General features: G+C 36.7%; 1 protein-coding gene across 1 annotated transcript; it reads right to left on the reverse strand.

Moving 5' to 3' along the window:
* Nucleotides 1-866: 866 nt before the first annotated feature.
* On the reverse strand, nt 867-18,748 carry cry1a (cryptochrome circadian regulator 1a). The gene is made up of 14 exons (XM_055190874.2): nt 17,866-18,748; nt 11,050-11,158; nt 8,362-8,504; nt 7,995-8,179; nt 7,820-7,908; nt 7,608-7,748; nt 7,218-7,529; nt 6,990-7,141; nt 6,622-6,824; nt 3,394-3,501; nt 3,120-3,218; nt 2,948-3,025; nt 2,759-2,866; nt 867-1,753 (listed from the first exon to the last, which is right to left on the reverse strand). The coding sequence occupies exons 1-13, from the start codon at nt 18,021-18,023 to the stop codon at nt 2,766-2,768; spliced, it is 1,878 nt and encodes a 625-aa protein (XP_055046849.2). The 5' UTR covers nt 18,024-18,748; the 3' UTR covers nt 867-1,753; nt 2,759-2,765.
* Between the last annotated feature and the right edge of the window lie 2,044 nt (nt 18,749-20,792).

Genomic DNA, 20,792 nt, shown 5'->3' on the forward strand with positions numbered 1-20,792 from the left:
TTAATTTTACTGCAGAAACTTGCGACGTGACGTCACTCCTAAGTGACATCTTGTTCTGCTGGCAAAGGTTTTTTACTTTATAATTTATGTTTATTTGGTTTTCCATAGTATGAGCTGATTATATATAACTCTTTGTATAATTTTTGAATTTCTGAAATAAAATTTAATAATAAAAAAAAATGCTGGCAAAGTTTTATATACATAAGCAAAAAATTTAATTCGCCCCCAATGTTGTTGTTGTGGAACTTGACAGCATGTCGTCTCTGAAAATGTGCTTAAAACACTATGATTGAATCCTTGGATCCCCTGTTAAAATTTTATGTAATATTTGTATTACACAATTGTATGCTATGCTGACTCTCTCAGTTGTTTTGTAAATGTTATTATTACCAATAAAAATAAAAACTTTTAGGTTTGATCGACTTCATGCATCGCTGCCAGAACTAAAAGGCGGATGACGTCAAAGTACCGCGAGATTATATTTCTCTGTGTGATTTCTTGACTTGCTCTCGCGTCACCTTGGCGTCATCCGCCTGTCGGTTATTGCAGTGCCGGATGAAGTTGAACAAGCCTATAAATCATTAGCAATTATGATCCTGTGCAGGCTGTCTGATGTTTTTAAACACGAAATTCACGATTTGTCCTGCTTTCTGTGAGTTATTAAACAATGTGTTCCTAAATAAGTTAGCAGATAATATAACTTTATAGTTATTTATTAATGCCGAGATGAGTGTCGCCCAGTGGCCTCTGTGTGTGACGAAATAGACACTTAACTATTTTAAAAATGTTCTGGTTGTCAATTTTAGTAGAGCATGTCAACAGTTGATGTGATGAAGCTTTATTGTAAGTAAACAAGCGGGACAACATCTACGTTTACACTTTATTAAACAAGCACAACTTGAGGCTGAGAAACATGATGGTATATTAAAGTTGATATATTTTAACGTTACAATAATGATCTGATAACAGGACGCCCACACTGAAAAAACCCCACAGCATTTTTGTCAAATCAACACACATTTTTATGTTACTTTAACTTGTTATGTCAACTTTTTAAAGCCCAAACATAAAATAGTAGGTGGAATTGACTTGCAAAACCAAGTTGTTTAAGCATCGTGCTGCATATTTTTTTACAGTGAAGAGGAAAAGGGGTCTGGAAGAGGTCCACATAAGAACATGGATATCACAAACAAAAGACAGAGAGCAAAGTAGACATAAAAAAAGGTAGTGCAAACAAGCCGTCCAACGAGAGCTTTAGCAAAAAAACTGCATGGACAATTAACAAATACTTTTTTTTGTTTTCATCAAGATAAGAGAGTAAAATTTATCCACAATTATTCTTTATATCAAAAATATATCAATGGGTCTGGCTACATGAAATAGAGAAAGCACGTACAATATTAAATATGTACATTTTGTATTCGTCAAATCCTTATATACATACAAAATTTAGTCCCAAACAGTCCGAACATGAACGCAACGTTGACAGAACGTTGCAGCAACGTAGACCACAGAGCCGCAACGTAATTCCAAAGTTGTCTGGATGTTGGTGACTGCTTGGGTGAAGTCCCTGTGATAATGTGCAGTTTTGCTACGTGTCGATGTGCTTATAGAGAGAATCATGCACTCCCTTGAATTCTTTCCTAGATCGGGATTTTGTTTTCTTCTGTATAACTGCAAAACGTGAAACTCGAAAATGTGAGGATGAAAATTCATCCCTTCTGCAAAGTTGTGGTGGTCGCTGTAAATGGACCTAAAAAAGGAAACAAGTTTAGGTTGTGAAAATTATAACATTATATTATTGTACCCAACTGGGTGATTCTCACAAAACCATTGAAACACCACGGCACTAATGATTTTAGCTTTAAAATGTGTAATATAGTAACATTAAAAAGCATCAGAATTAACACAATACTGTGTTCTACCTTGCACAATGTGTGATTTCAACATAAGAATTTATAATTGGAAATTTTATCTCATTTTCTGCTGAAATTCTCATTACCGCAATGTGTCCGGCTGTGTTTGAACATGCGTTATGTTGTAATTTAATCAAATTAACACAAAAATATTAGGGGAAAAAATAAATGGATGTTTTGCTAGACTACTTTAGATGACAGAAAAAATATTTACTGAATATTCATGTATAATAATAATAAAGAAAAATTAGGAAAATGATGTGTCCATGCCTGATGTTCTCATCCTCCGCAACACTTTTTGAGAACAGTTTAAGCACACATACAGAATTTTAATAAAGTTTGATTTTGAGTGACCAAGCACATGGACCAGTTACTTCAAGATGGCTACCAGGTAAGATCATTTTTTTACAGTTAATTTGAAATAATGTCTTGTCAGAATGCTTACACGACATTTTGATTATCATTACCGCAACAGATGCTTATTAAATGTTAATTTAATTAATAGAAGCATAATACTTTAATTTTAAATGCATGTGCAGAATCTCCAAATTATGTTCTTTCAGGTTTGTCATGTCATTTTGAAAATATGTCAGTGTTGATGTTTTCTGACTGTTGCGGTAATGAGATTTTTTAGGACAAATTTTTTAAATTATGTTACAAAAAGTGTTAAATGATAAGTAAAAGTTTTTAAATTAATGTTCCCATTTACTCCAGACTTTGTTTTTCAATGTCTGGTGGGAAAAAAAAGTAAATTTAAGCAATTTTTACATTTTCATGCTTGACATGTTTAAAACCAAGTTTTCGTGAGAATCACCCAACTAGTCCCAGCCATAGTTACAAACCTGTTGTTTATGAGCACTGTCTCTGCAGTTTTGATCCCGTGGCAGAGCCTGACTCTTCACTGTGTCGTTTTCCAGACGTCTGGAAGGTACCACTGTGGAGCCCTCGCCCTATCAAAGACATTTAAAGATGTAATGCTTACAGTGACACATCACTAGACCCGTCTCAGATTTAACATGGAGCTCTTTTACCGTGCTGTACCGCAGGACCAGGTGTTTGCTGCGAGTCTTGCCTGTAGCACATCATGCCATTACTATTCCCTGCAAAACCTGCAATGTGAATGCATGAATCATATAGATTTATACTGTATGTTTAAGGTTATTTGCATACTAATTTCAATAATGACCCATTCGTAGTTAATACCTTGCAGTTGTGTGCTGCTTCTTGGTTGGTTGTCTCCTTGTGTGTAAACCATTGTCATGCCCTGCCATTCGCCTTGAGATGTGGGTGGCATCTGATAGCCTGAAGATGAACAGAAAATCAATTATTGCTGCGCGCCATCTTCAGTATTAAAATATACATAGAGGTCATTCATGAAAAATACAGCACTAAGAGGGTGCATCCTAATCATTGTTCATGCACATCATGCAAGAATTATAAACATTAATATCTTGATTGAGCTGGAGCGTGTGATAGCCTGAAGATGTTGTGACTTCTTTGATCACATCTCCTGTTTGGAATCCAATAAAGTTTGTCGAATTCTCTCCGTTTCCATTAGGGTTAGATGGCACGGTTGCCAGCAGACCTATATGAAGTAAGACCCCAGTCAGAAAACAACGCTAACTCACACCTGAGGCTCTTTTTATGCTAATTCAGGTATTCATTTGCATACAATTCAAGCAAACACTTTCAAAAATGTATATTAACCCCTTATTATCCAGAGGCCAATGGCAATATCTGTAACCCATATTTTAACATTCCAAAGAGATTTTAGATTTCAGAACATTGCTGTCTGCAAACATTGCAGAATTACCGAGCATGTGACTCTGGACCACAAAAGGACAGTAATTGTCCGAGATACAACGATTTGAAAATCTGTAATCTAAAAATATTGAGAAAAGCGGCATTAAAGGTGCCAAAAAATGCATTGAAATTAAATGTTAAATTGTTCTGCAAAATTTACATAGAAGGTATGTGGCTTTATTAAGTGCAAAAAATATTCAGAGATGGTTTTAATGTCCACTTACAACCCTAGGATTTGCCTCCGCAAGGATATGTGAAATGTTGAGCTCTGCTCTAATTGGCTGTTTCTCAGTGCAGCTCCTTCAGTAGCTCTGCGTGTGTGTAAACAGATCTTATGTTTGAGTCTGTATCAGATGAAGATAAGACATTTTGAGGAATAATCAATTGTTTGGAGATTGTTAATGGATGTTTCTGAGTGGTAAGTTTGTGTTTTTTCAGTATGGACTTCCAAAACGTAACTTTAACGTCAATAGTAGAACTTCAGCCTAAACGTTAGCATATAGCATTAACTAGCATATAGTACCAACTCAGCAGTCACAACTTTGTTTTTAGCATTGTAACATCATTGTACTTAATTTAATGTTGGGGTGTACATCTCGACTGTAACGTCACAGTTGGTGTTATGTTGAGATTGGTCTGTTTTCCAGCGTTCTTTTGCATGAATGAGGTTTACATTAGGGATGCACCGATACTGATACTGGTATCGGCCTCGATACCACATTTTCTAAAGTACTCGTTAAAAGTCCCCCGATAGCTTGGGTCGATACCACGGTCTGAGAAATGTCTATGTTTGAGCGGTGTGTAAGGGGTTAATGCCTCGTGTTGTCCAAAGAGGCAGAGTTTACAACAAACTGAAAAAAATACTTGAGTTGCACTGTTACTGTTTAATTTTTTTATTATTTATTCTGTAATATGTTGGTTACAACATGTTTTTCAATTTAAATTAATGTTCTTAATTCCAAACTAGTCCCTTGTTTTTTTTTTTTTTTGTTAAATTATATGACTAAAGCTGTTACCTGTAAATTTAAATCATGTTTTTTTATTAAGTACTCGGTATCGGCAAGTACTGAAGTGCAAGTACTTGTACTCGTATTCCAAAAAAGTGGTATCGGTACATCCCTAGTTTACATAAGAAGGAAGAAACAATCACGTTGAGGCTCACAATATTTCATTACCATGTACAGAGCTTGGTATAATTCATCTACCGCATTTTCCGGACTATAAGTCACTCCGGAGTATAATCCGCATCATTTAAAAATGCATCATTAAAGGGATAGTTCGGCCAAAAACGATACTAAACCCATGATTTACTCACCCCCAAGCTGTCCGAGCTGCACACGTCCATCGCCTCCCAGACAAACACACCCTCGGACACTCTAGAAAACATTTTAGATCCCTCTGTTCATTAAATGTAATGTTACGGGGTCCAGCAATAGTCCACGACCCTCAAGTCCAAAAAAAGTGCATCCATCCTTCACAAATTAAATCCAAACGGCTCCAGGATGATAAACAAAGGTCTTCTGAGGGTAATCCGTGCGGTGTTGTTGTAGAAATATCCATATTTAAAATGTTATTAACTTTATTAACTACCTTCCGGTAGCGCCGCCATTTTAGAGCCATCCGCATTCAGGATGAGCGCTTACGCAGCATACAGCGGTTTCTCTGTTGCTGCTCTGTCCCCCGCCCTCCGAATTTGTCATACGTCACTAAGAAAAGTGCGTACACTACGCTAATACTCTCTCCTTAGTCTAAGATGGCGGCGCTACCGGAAGGTAGTTAATAACGTTAATAACATTTTAAATATGGATATTTCTACAACAACACCGCACGGATTACCCTCAGAAGACCTTTGTTTATCATCCTGGAGCCGTTTGGATTTAATTTGTGAAGGATGGACGCACTTTTTTTGGACTTGAAGGTCGTGGACTATTGCTGGACCCCGTAACATTACATTTAATCAACAGAAAGATCTAAAATATTTTCTAAAATATCCGAAAATGTGTTTGTCTGAAAAACGATGGACATATGCAACTTGGACAGCTTGGGGGTGAGTAAATAATGGGTTTAATATCGTTTTTGGCCGAACTATCCCTTTAAGACGAAATAACATAAGTCACAGTGGACTACACGTCGCGTTTATTTAGAAAATTATTTTTAAAAATCCAAGCCGAAGAACAGACATTTAATCTGGAAAGGCAACTTATTCAATTAAACAATAGCAGATAGAACAGCAGGATGAATAGATGTCTGTGCGTTAAATTAATATTATCAGTTATTTAAACGATAAACCATAGCATACAGAACTTAACCTTTGAAGGTTGAATAGGCTAAATTAACCAAACAAGCCAACTAGCGTGAAGTTCACAGACTCGTCATTCCGCATCACTGAATTCATTGAATTAAATAAATACAGGAGCAGCATATAGCGGACTCTTGCGGCTGTAGACGGTAATGTTGTCTCTTGCCTCATAAATGTCAAAATTAATTCATACTGACTTACAAGGCGCAGCTGACGCAGCACCAGCCAAGTTATGAAAAAAATGCGGCTTAGTCCGAAAAATACGGTATGCCTCAATAAATATAGTTTTTTGACATTCTATGGCACCTGTCAAGTTGTCCAAATGAAGTCCTTAGCAACACGCATTACTAATGATAAATTATTATTTTTTTAATATATTTACGGTAGGAAATTTGCTAAATATCTAAATAAAACACTCTTTATTTATTATTCTAATGATTTTTGGGGTAAAAGAAAAAAACAATTTTTACCCATAAAATGTATTGTTTGCTATTGCTACAAATATACCCGTGCAAGTCGACTTATGACTGGTTTTGTGGTCCAGGGTCACATATAGTGTTGAGTTTATTCAGAAGTCTATGTTATAATCCATACTTATCTTACCCAGGCCACGGTAGCAGGACAGCTGTTGGTAGATCTGTTTCATGCGCTCTATGTTAAGGCGACTCGCCTCTGCGTGATGCGCCATGGGTTTGGGATAGTGTACGCCAATTATACATTTAGCTGCTTTCTGGACACTTTCGGGCGCATTCCAGGGGTCGTAGATGTACTTGGCTGGGAAACCCCTTAAAACGGGCAAATATCGCCTAAAGGATAAAATAAAAGAAACGTAAGATTACATGTTAGCATAACTATTAAGAAATCCTATTCAGAAAACAGTCAATTCATGCTTTTTCTTTCTTTCATTGTTCTGAGGTGTTTAGTATAAAAATATAGTTTACAAGCATTGACGAAAACAGGCCGTAGCTCGCCGTATGTAGTCTCCATTGGGGTCGGTGCGGCGTCCGAAGCTGACGGGACAGTAGCAGTGGAAAAACTGCTGGAAAAAGGAGCTGCAGGAGAGCCACATCCAGCTTCCAGCATTCACGCTCCAGTCTGCATCCAGCAACAGTTCCTCAAAGACCTGTGAAGACGGATGCACGTGAATACTAGTGTGATGTGATACTATTGGGTTTACAAGTTGTGATACAGGTAAATACCTTCATGCCTTCCTCCCAGCTGATCCACAGGTCTCCACGAGTGAGAAAACAAGCGACTGCATGCCGGGCAAGGTGGTGAATCCAGCCCTCCTGTCTCAGTTGGGTCATGATGGCATCGATCCAGGGGAAACCTGTCCTACCTTCAGCCCACTTAGCCAAAGCTTCTGGGTTCTTGTCCCACGGGATCTGCACGCAAATAGGGTTGCCTTCCATCTTGTCAAAGCGCGGGTTGTTGGTGGCAGCGGTGTAAAAAAATTCACGCCAGAGTAACTGGCCGTAGAGAGAAAGAGGTGGTGAGCTGTTCTTTTTGACCTGATGAGAAAATTATATTATTAATGTGAGAAAAAGCCACGACGAATTATGTAAGATATGCTGCGATGACACAATCACCTTCCTGTAGAGGTCTGTGAGTTTGAAGTAGAAGAGTCGACAGGACAGGCAGCCGAATCTTAAATAAGGGCTGAGGCCGGTTGGGCTGGCCAGCAGGGAATTGGCATTCATTCTTGGACGCTCAAAATTGGCCACCCAAGCCTTTAAGAGAAAGTCATAGATTAGATTCAGATCTAATCTTTTAAATAGAGAAAAGCAGAATTTTATCAAGCCTTTCTTTCCAAATGTCTCTCTAGGCGAGTGAGGGCCTCGGTTTCTCCACCTGGCCACACGGCTGAGGACAGACCTTCTGTATCAAATCCTGTTTTGAAATGTACATAAAAATGTAGTTAAACTTTCTAACTTTTAGCTTCTGTTCAAAATTGTTTTGACGGATATAAGACGAACCAAGCTCTTCCAAAGAAGGAACCCCAAACTTCTCATCATGGTCATCGGAGACTGGCGTGGTACACGGCCCCATGACCTCCGCTGTGATGGTTTCTGCAGGGGTCTCCACCGCGTCCATCCTGCTGATGAGGGTCTGAAAGCGCTTGTACGTGAGTGGGGACTGACCTCCATTTAACTCTATGATCCTAAGAGACAACAATGTTACAATCTTACTATAGCTTTGTCAACTGGTAGAGCATGATGCTAGCAACGTCATGGTCATGGGTACGATAACTAGGGGAATACACAAACTGAAATTGAAAAAGTAATGATAAACTGTACAAAAGCGACTATAATGATTATTGAAGAAATTAAATGAACTACGTACTTGTCCAGATCGTAGAGCGTGTGAGAGATGTGTACTATCACCTCCACGCCCGCCTCAGTGGCCAGCTTCCTGATGGCTGCATCTCGTTCCTTCCCAAATGGCTCAGAGTCGTACTCGTAGGACAGGCGATTAATGTTCCACTCCTGTGTGTGTTACAGTGTTGTGCCATTAGGGGGCGAAAAATGTTTACTCACAGTAGTGAAACAGCGTACTGAGTTACGACACAGATTGAAGATTGGATGATATTGTAAATTCTGGAAGCACAATAAATAATTCTGCCTCCAAATTCCATCTAGGGATGCTTGATTATAGGAAAAATCATTATCCCGATTATTTTGGTAAAAATCATAATCCCGAATATTTTGGTAAAAAAAATCATAATACCGATTATTTTGGTTAAAAAAATCTAATCCCGATTATTTTGGTTAAAAAAAAATCAAAATCCTGATTATTTTGGTTAAAAAAAATCATAATCCCGATTATTTGGGTAAAAAATCATAATCCCGATTATTTGGGTAAAAAATCATAATCCCGAATATTTTGGTTAAAAAAACATAATACCTATTATTTTTGTTAAAAAAACCCATAATCCCTATTATTTTGGTTAAAAAAAAACATAATCCCGATTATTTTGGTTAAAAAAATTCATAATCCCGATTATTTTGGTAAAAAAACATAATCCCTATTATTTTGGTTAAAAAAACATAATCCCGATTATTTTGGTTAAAAAAAACATAATCCCGATTATTTTGGTTAAAAAAATTCATAATCCCGATTATTTTGGTTAAAAAAACATAATCCCGATTATTTTGGTTAAAAAAAACATAATCCCGATTATTTTGGTTAAAAAAATTCATAATCCCGATTATTTTGGTTAAAAAAACATAATCCCGATTATTTTGGTAAAAAAATCCTAATCCCAATTATTTTGGTAAAAAAAATCCCAATCCCGATTATTTTGGTAAAAAAAATCATTATCCCGATTATTTTGGTAAAAAAATCATTATCCCGATTATTTTCGTAAAAAATCATAATCACGATTATTTTGGTTTAAAAAATCATAATCACGATTATTTGGGTAAAAATCGTAATCACGATTAATTTGGTAAAAAATCATAATCCAGATTATTTTAGTTTAAAAAATCATAATCCCGATTATTTTGTCTAAAAAAAACATAATCACGATTATTTGGGTTAAAAAAAATCTTAATCACGATTATTTGGGTAAAAATCATAATCACGATTCTTCTTCTTATTATTTTTTAAAATTCATAATCACAATTGTTTTGGTAAAAAACAATCATAATCCCGATTATTTTGGTAAAAAAAAATCGTAATCCCGATTATTTTGGTAAAAAAACATAATCCCGATTATTTGGGTAAAAAAACAATCATAATCACGATTATTTGAATTAAAAATCATAAACCCGATTATTTTGTTAAAAATCATAATCCTGATTATTTAACCCGATTACTTAATGACTGTTAAAGCGCAGTTCTCTGCAAGTGATAGAGAGGAGCGAAACGATGCAGTTGATTATATTTTAAACAAAATAAATTGTTTGCCTCAGCTCGCTTGAAACGCATAAAACTTAACAAATAAATAAGGATTACTATTTGTGTTTGGACTTTGGACCGATGCGTGAGATCGTGCACGTGTGATTATAACACAAAACGAAATGACAGAAACGAAATATGGAACCCTAATTAAATTACCTCGATTATCTTGTTTTTGAATTGAAATGTGCAAAAATCGAAAAATGAAATTAAAAATTTATTAATTGCACAGCCCGAATCCCATCTAATAAATTTCAATAAATTGAAAAATGTTAATGAACAACATTATTTCTTTTTAGTTCTAACTTAACATTCTAAAAACTTAAAATTTTCTGTCCAAAAATTGGCAAGTACACTGGTATTTAAAAGAAAATAGCTTTTTATAATAAATAACATTATGATTCACAATATCATGTATTGCATAAGATTTGTAATTTGCCAAGAAAAATAAATACATTTGAATACATAAATGTACATCAGCAATTGGCTAAATATTTTTTTACGTGAAAGACAAAATGTTGTGCCGGGATGAATTTATATATACTTAATTTTCAAAATAATTCTATATAATCTGACTCATAACAGTGTAAAATACAATGCAATAATAATAAAAAAAGTTGCGCTTCCATTACCTTTCAAATAGCGCAAACTTAAATTGAAAACATGCCTATTGGTAACATGTCAATGTTGCAGAAACTCCCGTATATTGCCAAATTGTTTTTACGCTCACATGAGGTGGTAACCAGAAAATAGAATATATCACAAAACTGTAATGTTTTTTCCACATTTACAGGTCACGTAATTTGCGTAAACTCACATCATTCTTTAAAGGTGCAAAATTGCGTATTGCGAAACACCTCATACGTGACAACTCCAAAGTATAATTTATGCTTTGATAACACGCCTGCATCTCCTTTGATTTTAAAAATAATGGCTTGTGCGGTGGCTGTGCCATATGTAACCAACATCCGTTGCCAATTTTTTTGGAGGACTTATCGCTAGAGAAAAAAATAGTTTTTTAATTGACAATTAGAAGATATTGCAAGTCTTGGGAAAATCTGTAATTATGTAGTTATTCCCAAACATGGGTCAATTCAAAATCCACAGTGGTAATTGCAACGTAAGCTGTACCTTAAACAGCCTTGGGAAAACATCGGTGGGCTGGCCGCGGATAACAAACAGGCGAGAGTTAAGTTTGCGAAGGCTGGCGTCCAAGTCTTCCAAGCACTGCAGTAAAAACCTAAAACACAAGAGACATTACATATATCTGCGCACTTACCAATAATATCACATACATGATAAGTTTATTAATAACAAGCATTACTGTAGTATGCATCAGACCATTTAACCGTAAACTATTTAAATAACAACTATCCATTGAGAGATGAATGGCTGTAATTGTAGACAGTCATTTGCTTGAAGCTAAAAATGCCTCTTAAGTTTTCAACTTTCTTGTTTTACTCAATTACTACATTTAATTTAATTGCACTGAAATTGCTCGGCCATTTTAATAGCGCATGGATTTTAATGTTAGATCATTTTCCTTACAAAGTACAAACTTGTTGCTTGCATAAGTCAACGTTTAAAGAGTAAAAGAAAAATACGCGTGGAAAAACAGAACACTTGAGTCAGCTTAGTACCGTTAGCAAGGCTATGACTCTGAATTATAAACACCGGTGCATTCATTGAAAAATAATTGTGCTAATTTAACATTTTTATACAAAATGTCACCCTTATATAGCTGCCATTATCCAGGTTGAAAAGTCTCTAATGCACATCACAGCTTGTACCTCTCGAAAGTCCTTAGACGTCATTCATGAGATGACCTCTTGTACCTCTGAATGCGCTACACTGATTCAGACTCATATGATATACATATTGAATGTCGGGTCTGATATTTTGAGTCACATTCATGTTTGAAGAGGATTTAAAATACACCAAGAACTATGTATTTTAACGCAACTTTGTTTCCAGGTAGACTGACTAAAAAAAGCCCTTGCATCCTTATTGCTACACTGTCTGAAAAAATGGTCCCGAGCTGTCACTGTCCCAAGCAATTCGCCATTTTAAAAGGTCCTAATATATGAACTCTTTAGGTATACTCTGCTATGCATTTATTCATATTTTTCGCTGCTGTAACTAAGGGTTATATTTATTTGATGAGCTTTTGAAAAAGCAAGCAGCAGCAGCGAAGCATCTGGCTGTGATTTAGTGTTGACCCAGAAACCCAGTTCTTATTATCTGTAGGATCTCACATAACCTGAAGTGCTGAGTAAGAGAAAAGCTCCATCATCTAGCTAACCTCTACTTAACCCCTCACAAAGTCAGGTGATATGCTGCTTAACATCCCGGCCGAAACCGATCTTAAACGAAATCTCTGTAAAAGTGTGTCATTGCGTGGTTTCAGATTCCTGTGTGTGGGTGGTGCACATGCAGAAAAGACATGAGATAAACATGTCTTACAGTGGGTTCACACCAGAAGCGATGCAAAGATGCAATCAGACGTGTCCTCGCGTGGGGCAATACGAATGACGCGATATGGGCGGCGCGTTTGCCGCGAAAACACCAGCTATTTGCCTCAAACACGTCTTCGCCTAAGTTGAAAATATTTAACTCGAGCGAAAAATTTGCATGATACAAAGTTAAATCCCGCGAGTAATCTGGAGCGAGTAACGCGATGCCCTGCGTTTGGTGTGTATGTAGCATTATGGTGCATTCACAACAGATGCGGAAGAGGCGGCAAGCACAAGTGATTTACATGTTAAGTCAATGCAAGACGCGAATAAGCATTCTGTGGCGCGGTAAGCGCGAACAGTTGAAAAAACTTTTGGTGAGTGAGGAGGTCAAAAAATCTGTTAAGTTTACGCAATTTTAGCTATATAAGCCCCTCCCAAATTTACGTGTGAATGAAGCGAGTAAACTCAAAATGTTCAAGCATCCAACTATGCACGAAAACAGTGGCTGTTTCTCAATATGCGTTCTTCAGCGATCTTGCGTCCTCGTGTCCTCGCTCTACGTCATCATTAACGGTCGAAGTTCATTCCAATTCTCAAGAACGCAAGGACAGAGGACGCATGAAAATACCCGGATGTGTTCTTGATATCGAGGATGCATCGAGTGCAGACTTGCTGAAATCGCTTTACGCCCCAGAAGTCATTGCGGCAAATCTTCCGAGTTCGTTCTTCCAAGGTCGCCTGGCAAGACCGATCTCCACGAGGACGCAAGTCCGTTCTTTGCGTTCTTGGAATTGAGAAACAGCCAGTGTTTTTGCCGCCTCTTCGACGTCTGGTGTGAACGCACAGTTAGGGTGTAACCCAGCGCGTGTGATTTCAAACATACCTAATAAGCCATAAACTCAAAATTATGATGAACTCCATCGCGCATAAGGTTTCTTAAAAAAATCACATCTCTTAGGGGCTGTTTAGTCTTGGTATTAAGATGTGTTTTCATCGATTGGATCACAAGTGGACGAGAGAGACACATGACGTTTACACCTGGTATTTAAATCCGTCTCTTTTGTCCACTTTCGACCGCTTCTGTGCTGAATACTATGAGGGGGTGGTCTGTGAGACGGTGGGCGAGTCTCTCTGCTGTCATTCAAACCCGAGCGGGAGTAATTATGAGTTTATATGGACGCAAACTAATATAATGTCGGAGTGCACTGCTTGTTTAGCAAGTAAACATGCTGCACAGTGTTTTGTACATGAGTATGTAAGAGATTTCTTTGAATTTTCAGCGCAATTGATGAAATAGGATCGCGCAACTTTCACACGCTTTCAAAACGAAACTACGGAGATCCTCCGCTTTAGTTTTATCAATGAAAGGCTAAAAATAGCGCTGTTCACCGAATGTTCACGCCAGAAGTCAAAAAAGACGTAAAACGTGTGTTTAATACCTCAGATTAGATAAATGGGCGGAGAGAAGGCGGTCGCGTGTGGCTGTTGGAACGCATTCAACCACATGTGCGTTCCGCAGCTCCAAAGCGATCCGATCGAAAGTGGTTTCGACCACCTCTGGATGTGGTTGAAAGTGGTCGAAAGTGGACGAGCTCAAAACGTTTTGAACACCGTTTACACCTGGCATTAACGTCGTCCACTTGTGATCCGATCGACGAAAACACATGTTAATGCCAAGTGTAAACAGCCTCTAAATGAAGTAAGCGTACTCTGGTACTGATCATAAAGTGTAGTGTGAGTGCAGACCAGCGGAGGAGTGGGAAGCGAGGGCAATCGCACTCGGGTACGGTTCGGTCCATTTTTAAGTATTAAGCCTCATTCAGACCACCAGCGACTTCCTCGCTGTGTGTTGCCCGTCTCTTTCAATGAGGCTTTCTAAATCTGTTTGTCATAAACAAATGAGTACCATCCACTCCTGTAAAGAGAGAAGGATGACGTGCACTCCATTGCTTGGCTCCCATTGGTAGTCACTCCCAAAAATCGCTCATCATTTGCATAAAGTTAAACTTTCTAGTGTCGCCGGTAGGGATGCTCACATTGACCGTTTAACCGTTAACCGAAGGTAAGAATTTATGACCGATTAACATTATCAGTTAAAATAAAAAAATATATGTTAATACATGGTGCGTGTCGTCATGAGCCGACAGACATTTCGCCACTTTTTCTATCTTTAATTTGTGAATGTCCTGTAAATGACACAAATTATTGCTGCCCTGACGGTCTGATAAAGTAATAATTTGTATGAGAAATCATTTGTATGCGTGTTTGGAAGCTGAACGGAGACGCGCGCATGTCCGCGCAAGATGACGCGGTCCGTCTCGCGCACATGGCGGACAGACGTTTGCTGATGGCCTCTGATTCTGTCCATAAACATCTTTCTTTTTTACTAGTTTTAGTTTTACTCAATGACAATTTCATATTAAAATCTTATAAGTTAACGGTTAATGTTCGGTTTAAAAGCTACGGTTTTCGGTCGGGAAAATTAACTGATATGAGCATCCCTAGTCGCTGGACACGCCCATGTGGTCGCCAACGGTCACTTTCGCTCGTGTCGCCGGAAGCTTCCATTGAAATTAATGAGAGCGTGTCGCTCTGCTACTGCTAGTCGCTGGCTACCTGAATGGGGCCTAATATGAGTGCGCCCTTAGCATTGTCTTAGTTTTTTGGTATATAGTGCAAACAGCCCATCGTTTTTTCACAGTGATGATGTGTAAATCCGAGTAAGCCATAACTTCCCGTCAGTTTCTGATCATATGGCTGTGAGTCGTAAGGCAGACTTTCAGTCGTCTGACCCAGTGACACACAAACAGAACCTGGGACAGATGCAGAGATATGACATTGTAATCATAGTCATGAATATAGTGGATTGATGTCAGGTGGGATACGTTTATTATTACGTTTTACCGAGCCAATATAGAAGCAAATATAAACAATCAGGCATTGCGGCATCATTTTTATATTATTATTAATGATGGAATTGGTTTAGTTAAAAAAAAACTCCACAGCTTCTTCTGATTTCATGGTGAATTATATAGGTCACCACAGCTTAACACGCCACTACGCATTTTTTAGTATTCATCATTATGATCACACTCGATAACACACTGACCCACTTCTGTTCCCATCACAATAGAGACAGAATAAGTGGATGAAGGTTGGGGACACTAGGCACTTTTACATCACACGTGGCACCATCAGATCACCTGTGCCACACAGCAGATATAAACCAATGCACATGCACACATTGCAAAAAAAAGATTTGATACTGTCAGTTAATCGTTTAATATTTATTGCATATGGTTTAAGACGCTTTAAAAATCATAATTGCTCAAAAGATTTGGATTCGGATGCCAGATCTTTGGTAACAATGGGTGTGAAGCACAAATGCAAGGGTTACGTATTAAAGCAATATGCGCAAGCAATGGTGCTTCCTAAACATAAATCAACACTGACTCATCGCTAAGGAAATCAGCAACTTTGCTTGTAATATTGCATGTGGTTACTTGAATAGTGTGATATCAAACAGTGTAAACAAACAGTAAAGGGTCTCAATGCTGTTCTTGTAAAGTTATATCAGCAGTCTTGGAATTGATTTAAGGACCAAAACTTTTAAGTCAGTCCACCTGGAAAAAAGCTGGAGTATTCATAGGGTATAAAAATCCCTTATAATATAGCCCAGACTCTTTTGTTATAACTTATAGCCCTTCGGATATAAAACATTAAGTTGCTTAATTTGCTGGCTGTGACCTTAAAACATAAACATATAAACACTCTTTAGAAAACAAATGAATACAAAGAAACTAAACAAAATTGCCATTCTTGTACACACCATTCCTTCTGAAAGTGAAAAATACTGTCATATACTATAGTATTTACTATAGAAAACCAGAGTAAATTGTAGTATACTGTAGTATAGTAATTATGCTACAGTATAGTATAATCACTTTAGTATACTATAGTAACTTGATAAGGTGTAGTAAATAAATACAGTAGTATACTTAGTAGGGCTGCATAACAACAACTAATCGCAACTAATTGTTTGCTGAATAAAAGTTTTTGTTTACATTATATATGTGTGTACTGTGTATAATAATGTGTTATATATATTTATATATATATATACACACGCATGCATGTATAATTTTAAGAAAAAATATGTGTGTATATATAGGGGTGTAACAATACATCAATATGGATTGATGAATCGATTAACTTTTTTACGATGCGATGCATCGATATGATGTACCTTTATTTTGACACTCTCCATGTCCTCATTCCTTGACGTCTATCTACGCATTTCCAAGTAAAAAGATGTGAGTCATGTGACTGCTATCGGACGCAAATCGCCGGTTTGGAAATATTTTGTATTTGGAAAATAGATTGGCCAAACAGATTGGCAGAAAAACTTTGCCGGCACCAGCTGAAATGCTAAAGACTTTCCATCATAAGCTTGATTTTACGAGACATTTTCCCCTCATTATTTTTTTTTATTCAAAAAAGTGTATTTTTTCTTAGTTTGTTGTTGTAAATGTCCCAATTGAGACAGAGATTGTGCCTTTTTAAAATTGCTTACTTAAACATTCATGCTATAAAAAATGGTTGCATTCGTGAATTATTAAAAATGTAACTGCTTAACTAGGTTCGTAATATTAAAGCATCGAGTTAATTGAACCGAATCAAAACGTAAATGCATCGGAGAAATGTTTGCTGACAAACATAATCGATACTTTATCGTATTTCAATTAACTGTCCGATTTACACCCCTATGTATATATTATGTATTCATATTAGTATATAATATATAAAATGTATATACACATGTAAATATTTCTATAATGTGTAGTACATTACAGAATTTTTCATGTGGACTGGAATCTATTCAAAACCAAAGCACTCACCAATTCTATAATAATTTTTGGTAACACTTTACAATAAGGTTCATTAGTTAACATTAGATAATGTATTGACTAACTTGAACAAGCCCTGAGCAATACATTTGTTACAGTATTTATTCATCTTTGTTAATGTTAGTTAATAAAAATGTAAGCTTTAATTGCTTGTTGATGTTAGTTCAGAGTGCATTAACTAATGTTAACAAGATTTTAATAAAGTATAAGTAATTGTTGAAATTAACATTAACAAAGATTAATAAATGCTGTATAAGTGCAGTTCATTATTAGTTCATGTTAACTTATGTAGCTAACTAATGTTAACTAATGAACCTTATTCTAAAGTGTTACCTAATTTTTTTCTCAAAGGTCAGCCTATTAACAATCTTTTTTGTGTTACTCATCAATTACATAATAATGCATTGTTGCGTGAAAATGCTATAGGACCTGCTGAGTGATTAACCACTGATAAATTGCTCAAGATGTAAAAGTTCAACACATGTTATTATCGCTATACGAGTAATGTGGATAAAAGTTGAATCACTGCATTTAGATTACAGAAGATTTAAATGGAATTACGCATGCGCAGTAGTGTCAATTACCTCCACCTGCTGATCCCAACGTTTGAAGACCCTGCGAACCAGGGGTCAAGGATGTACACACAGCGGACAGTGTGAGCTCCCTGGATCGAGTCTCTGAGTGAAGGATTGTCGTGGAGCCGCAAGCCCTTCCTGAACCAATGGACCGTATTTACCACCATTACTTCACTCAAGTCCCTTTACGTTTTAGTATGCTTGGATATGGATGCTCTACTACACTCCCCCAAAAAAGAAAATTTCCTTAAAAGATAAAAAATGAATACAACTCTAATAAATTCAGTCTGTATGTGCGTTAAAAATAACTTCGCTTCCCTCGGGTGGACAGATAATTAGCCTTGCTCTAACAAAACACTTTCCATTGTAGCATGTAATAATCTGAAACACTGCCACAGTTGAACCATTTGGGCACGCGCTGGGTCAGCCGCGCAGAAGTCGAATACGCGACCGGCTTTAGGACCAGGACGTCAAAGCAAAGTACGCTTCCCTGTTGTATAACTTGTTTTTCTGATTTATCCAAAATAAACAACAATGCTTTATATACTCAATATATCGCCTCTGTATTAATGCAGATAAAGCTAAGATTATTCGTTTGTTTAAAATAAAATCAATGCGCGCGGTCTTCAGTACGACGTGCCAACCAGAATGAGTCCGATTATGTAAATGTTAATATTAGCTTGACCCGTTCCTAACAGCGTCACAGAGCACTGTCGCAAAACAAAAATATATCACGCATGAAATTAAACATCGTATTAGTTATTATTCTCAAAACATCTCGATTGTTTTCCTCCAGTTTTAAGTCCACTTGTAAATATTTCCCACGGCGAAGGTTCCACACTTTCGGCCATGCAATTCGGTCGACTTTACTCCACCCTGTTGATGACGCACATGAAATCACGCGCTCTGATTGGGCAAGCCCAGCAATGACGTAGTTAATCCCAAGTCACGTTCCTCTGGTGTGAATAACTGACACACCACTGTTTTCTAACTACAGTATTCCAGAGGAGGCTTCACAAACGTTTCTTTTCACACAGTTAAGGTACTGATACTCAGAGATTGTATATATGAGAATTACCAGGCGTGTTTTGTACATTTTACACAGTAAAAACAATGAAGAAATATTCGTTTCATCCTCGAAGCTCATTGGCTGATGCTGCAGTACCCGGATGAGCACATGAGAAGCGACATGTCATTGCGTTTTGTTTTGCTGAAGCATGGCGGCGCTGTGGACGCGTACATTTGTAATATATTTTTAAGAAATTGTAACACTGTGACATTTATACTGCATCTGTCTCAATAATATAGTATTGTGTATGGCATCTATAACCGTACAGCCGAGTTGGGAAGCTCATAAGATGTCCGAGAAGCATAAAATTCCTAAACTTTATTAATTATTTAACTCTACTCAATTGACAGGCAATGTATTTGAGGACAAGTTAAAATATGCTATTAAATATTAATTACACTATTACAATCGCATGTATAGCAAAACCCAATTTTTCATCTAGTTTCAGAATTTCATGTCACAGTGAATCATATATGTTATTAAGACATAACAGAAATAGTTTGGACTAATGATTCTTTAGTGAAATGGCACTGAATATATTTATATTATTTAGATTAAGCATAAGCAAATGTGTGCATCATTATGGTGACAAATTAAGTTATCATCAACCATGTAGACATGCTGCTTATTTTAAAAACACTGGAATGTGTCAAATTGAAAATGTATTTCCAGCCGTACACATCAATCATAGTGTTTGTAATATAATAAAGATGCATTTTCCATATACAAGTAAAGAAATCTATAGATTTATAGTGCGTCATTAAACATTACTTATACTTGTTTTTTTCATCCTGACATAACCATAGTTCATTTTTAAGATATCCTACATGATTTATTCTTTGTCACCATTTGTGTTTCCAGGCAACAAGCAGCACAATGCAGATATAAAGAAGGAGATGTTCTCTATCTAGACTGATGCATCTCGCTGCACTCTTCATATTTAAGGTAATTCAAATGTAAGATGAATAAAACTTATTATACTTAAAATATTGTAGATTTATATCGGCACAGAAAGATTATGTTCATACATACCAACTAAACCACTTTTTTATATATTTGTAAAGCGAAGAGAGATATATTCATTTATATAGATTTTATTGTTTAATGATGATCATAAATTGTGAAGCAGTCCGGTAAAAGTGACAGGTTCAGTTGCATAATCTTTTTGCCACACCATCACTTCCTCATGCTTGAATATTCACAAGTCATGCTGAGTTGTATTTTTATAATGTATTTTGCAAAAAGTTTACTGAATCAGCGTTAAAAAGTTGTGATATTATTCCTGGTTTTTTTCTATTGTGTTATCCGTGTCACAAGTCTTGTGTATCTTACTATATTTCTTGTATTATGTTACTGGACTGTCGTTGATTTGTGAGAATAGAATTAAAAAATGTATAATGTTAAGACATAATTAATAGTTACAGATAGGATGACCAGGCCAGAGACACGTTATAACCGTTAGATGGCGCCAAATACAAACTTATTCATTCATCATGGGTACCAAACTTTGCCTCAATGCATTTAGCTTCGTGTGTAATAATAATAATAATGAATTCATAAGAAGACAGATTAGGCTTCTCACGTCAACGTAAGCGTTTTTATGAAAGGCAATTCAATTTTGTAAATGCATTTCACGCAATCCCTCACAGCACACTTGTGTGTATTGCTAATATTATTCCAAAACTTTTACAAAGGCTCTGAAATAGTTGCCCGAGTTCAGTTTTTAATCGTTTAAGACTAGCATCATCTCGTAAACATCCTCTGGCTAAGAAGAAAGGGGATGATACTTCATGACATGACGATTCTGGGAGATTGCGCACCTTTGGTTATTGAGAGTGCGTTACGCACTTCGTTTTTGGTTAAAATC

Source organism: Misgurnus anguillicaudatus, chromosome 1 (genome assembly GCF_027580225.2).
Source record: "Misgurnus anguillicaudatus chromosome 1, ASM2758022v2, whole genome shotgun sequence".
Classification (NCBI taxonomy): domain Eukaryota; kingdom Metazoa; phylum Chordata; class Actinopteri; order Cypriniformes; family Cobitidae; genus Misgurnus; species Misgurnus anguillicaudatus.

Bases quoted from the DNA above. Each gene is read 5' to 3' on its own strand.
- cry1a (XM_055190874.2), bottom strand. From the start codon at position 18,023: ATGGTGGTAAATACGGTCCATTGGTTCAGGAAGGGCTTGCGGCTCCAC. The intron at 6,825-6,989 runs GCGAGCTACGGC...TTTATCCTTTAG, and splicing joins CCCAATGGAGACTACATACG to GCGATATTTGCCCGTTTTAA. The intron at 3,026-3,119 runs GTATTAACTACG...TTCACATTGCAG, and splicing joins AAGCAGCACACAACTGCAAG to GTTTTGCAGGGAATAGTAAT.